This window comes from Medicago truncatula, chromosome 8 (assembly GCF_003473485.1).
Source record: "Medicago truncatula cultivar Jemalong A17 chromosome 8, MtrunA17r5.0-ANR, whole genome shotgun sequence".
NCBI classification, from domain to species: Eukaryota; Viridiplantae; Streptophyta; class Magnoliopsida; order Fabales; family Fabaceae; genus Medicago; species Medicago truncatula.
The window spans coordinates 1,863,494-1,867,209 of record NC_053049.1 but is presented as its reverse complement, the minus strand read 5'-3'; the positions used below and the strand labels follow the sequence as shown (position 1 = coordinate 1,867,209).

Here is a 3,716-nt window from a genome sequence, read left to right as displayed (position 1 = left end):
AGTAATTTCCATTTACTAAATTATTGTAATTTTGTGTATTTTCTGTTGTGAACTATTTTTTCACTATTGATTCCTAAGGATATCTTTATTTAGATGAACAATCAATGGTTATTGCTCTAAAATAGTCATAAACTTGTGTTTATAAATTTTATAGCATTCCTCTTCCTAATTGTAAATTTGTATTTTTAGCAAACTATAGTTGGCAAGTCAGAAATGTTGGATGAAGATTCCTACAAATCAGATTTACTGAAGTCATAAATTAATGGAGCTTCTTTCCCAAGCAGGGAAAGGCCAAGAATGGCAATGATTACGCAACGGCACTGACATTTAATCGTCGCATGAAACATTAGTTCTAGTTGCATGAATAAAATGATGCAAGGGAGAATTGTTTACATTCAAAAATATTCTAAGTTGTTAGCCAATTCCATAGCAACTGAACTCGGTCTAGACGAATCTTTCTTAGTTGTACGTAAATGAGGTTATTTAGCCGTTTTGGTGTCAAAACACAGTTCGACTTAGGTCATGTAGATAATTCGGCCTCCTTGATCATCTTTCATTTTCAAATAAATTAAACTAATTTAAATAAGAGTTTCGGCACGACAACTAATTTTAATGGAGCACGTTCAAGAGAATAGTTTAATAGCGACAGTTGGACCGTAATTTTAGGTCAAAGTCATGGTTGATATGAACCGTGCTTTTACATCTTTGAAATACCACTTTAGAAACACATCAATCAATAAGAAATTATTTTTACTCACAATTTAACTCATATTTTATCTGCATTTAACTTTTATTTATATTTTTTTTGAGCATTTTAATTATCTACGATTCATCACCCCCATCCAACACTTTTTGAACTAGTTAAGTAACATGCAGCCGATGAACAAAGTTTCTTTCTTGGCATAATCACTTAGTCACGGATCTACATAGTTCATATTGGGGTCAATTGACCCCACTTCTTCTCTTTGAAAAACTTCAAATACTTCTTTGTTCCCACATATCCACTAAATTACACTAGAAACAAACTTTTCTAATTCCTCCCTAATCTATGTGTGTTCATGTTTCAACTTTAAATTAAGAGACTCTTGAAGGTGCAACCTTTTTTTTTTTTTTTGTTGCAATTTATTGAAATTGAGTGAAGAAACATTAATCCATATAAGTTGCTCCTTTTATTCATATTCTTGAAGGTTCTTACATTATAATCAAGTAATAAATTAGTGTTACATTATTGTAATATGCTAGAAATGGAAAAATATTTCAAAAGAAAACCAATTAGGCCATTCTTAAAAATAAGATTCATATAGGTTGATTTACAAAGAATTAAATGTGCAACTATAAATCTTCAACACCAAGATATAATACAATTGTGGCCCTGTCTAACCAGTTTTAAACAGTTACTACATCAGTCAATACATATATAATTTTAATAAATGATATAGAGAGGAGTCTAAATCATAAAATAAATCATTTGATAAAATAATGGTGCATATTAAATTTTACATCAATGCTATACCAACATGCTGCATTGTTAGGTGATTCTATCATTAGTTCTTCCTTTCACCACTCACAAAACAAAAGCAAATAACTTATCTGATACACTGTGAACTTGACCACAAGTTTCCATGGAGAAAACAATTCATATTGCAGTTGTTCCAGGTGTTGGATATAGCCATTTGGTCTCTATTCTTCAATTCTCCAAGAGACTTGTTCAACTTCATCCAAACTTTCATGTCACATGTTTCATTCCCTCACTTGGATCTCCCTCAACTACCACAAAATCTATCCTTCAAACTCTTCCATCAAACATCAACCATACTTTTCTTCCACCTGTGAACCCTAATGACCTACCACAAGGGACTACCATGGAAAGCCAAATGCACCTCACACTGAATAACTCTCTCCCATATTTACATCAGGCTTTGAAGTCTTTGGCTAAAGAAATTCCCCTTGTGGCCTTGGTGGTTGATTGTTTTGCATTTGAAGCACTGAGTATTGGTAAGGAATTCAACATGTTGTCCTATATTTACTACCCTACAGCTGCTACTACACTTGCTTGGATCTTCTATTTGCCTAAGTTGGATGAAGAAACATCATGTGAGTATGGAGATATACCAGTGCCTATAAAAATACCAGGTTGTGTACCAATCCATGGCAGGGATCTCATGAGCCCAACTCAAGATAGGTCAAGTCAAGCTTACAAACAATTCCTCGCACTTCTTAAACTTTTAAGTTTTGCTGATGGTGTTCTTGTTAATAGCTTCCTAGAAATGGAGATGGGTCCTATAAGTGCAATGAAAGATGAAGGAAGTGAAAACCCTCCTGTGTATCCTGTTGGACCCATCATCCCGACGATAGAAAGTTCCGGTGATGCTAATCATGGGTTGGAATGTCTAACATGGTTGGATAAACAGCAACCTTGTTCAGTTTTGTATGTGTCTTTTGGGAGTGGCGGTACACTTTCACAAGAACAAATTGTTGAGCTGGCTTTGGGTTTGGAATTGAGTAATAAGATATTCTTGTGGGTTTTGCGAGCACCAAGTAGTAGTTCATCTAGTGCAGGATATTTTTCAGCACAAAATGATGCTGACACTTGGCAGTTTTTGCCATCCGGGTTCTTGGAGAGAACCAAGGAGAAAGGTTTTGTCATTACATCATGGGTGCCGCAGATTCAAATCCTAAGTCACAACTCAGTCGGCGGGTTCTTGACTCATTGTGGCTGGAATTCAACCCTAGAGAGTGTGGTGCATGGTGTGCCACTAATAACATGGCCTCTATTTGCTGAGCAGAAAATGAATGCGGTTTTGTTGAGTGAAGGACTAAAAGTGGGATTGAGGGCAAGTGTTAATGAAAATGGCATAGTGGAAAGGGTAGAGGTTGCTAAGGTGATCAAGTGTCTCATGGAAGGGGAAGAAGGTGAGAAATTGCGCAATAACATGAAGGAATTAAAAGAATCTGCTTCGAATGCTGTCAAAGAAGATGGTTCTTCTACAAACACTATTTCTCAATTAGCACTCAAGTGGAGAAATTTAGTGTAGGAAAACCTAAAAAAATCCTTGGTGCATATCTTTATGTGTTGTTCCTCTTCAACGCGTTCACATCAAGATTCATGGTGCATCATCTCCTAATAACTTGATAATATAGTCAAATTACAAATCTATAGCAATAATAGCAGAATGAGAGTAGTCAAAATTACAAACTTAATCTTTGTAATTTACAAAGAAGGGATTGTTTGAAAATCAAATCCTAAGTGTATATCTTTCTGTTTCGTTGCTAATTGATACATTTGGGATTTCATCAAATTTGATTTGATTCTTGAAAGGGAAGGCCAACATTGTTTCTTCCCTTTTTACCTCTATTTTGATGTGACTATTATGTAATTCAAATCCTTGTTGTTTTGCCTAATTAGCTTACTTTTTTATGATCTTAAAGCAGAATTAACACTTTTAAGATAATTAAATATAAAATAAGATTCATGAGACTAGCCCATACAGTAACTTGTACAATAAATCTTCTCAAACTCCTTCTGTTCAATCTCACTTGAGCTACGGCTTAGGGACTATTATAATCTGAATTTGACAGCTTAAGACAAGTGACCCTACAAATAGATTTTTTGTTGACCAAAAGGCTCCATATCTTTCATTCACTTAATCTATGTATCTTTAAAGGGATTTCAATCTATTCTATACTCCATACATACTAATAAAGATCATGTACAT

General features: G+C 34.5%; 1 protein-coding gene across 1 annotated transcript; it reads left to right on the top strand.

Moving 5' to 3' along the window:
- Positions 1 to 1,559: 1,559 nt before the first annotated feature.
- Positions 1,560 to 3,299, top strand: LOC11419884 (hydroquinone glucosyltransferase). Its single transcript, XM_003626736.4, has one exon. The coding sequence runs from the start codon at positions 1,623 to 1,625 to the stop codon at positions 3,033 to 3,035; it is 1,413 nt and encodes a 470-aa protein (XP_003626784.2). The 5' UTR covers positions 1,560 to 1,622; the 3' UTR covers positions 3,036 to 3,299.
- The last annotated feature ends 417 nt before the right edge of the window (positions 3,300 to 3,716 follow it).

Bases quoted from the DNA above. Each gene is read 5' to 3' on its own strand.
- LOC11419884 (XM_003626736.4), top strand. From the start codon at position 1,623: ATGGAGAAAACAATTCATATTGCAGTTGTTCCAGGTGTTGGATATAGC.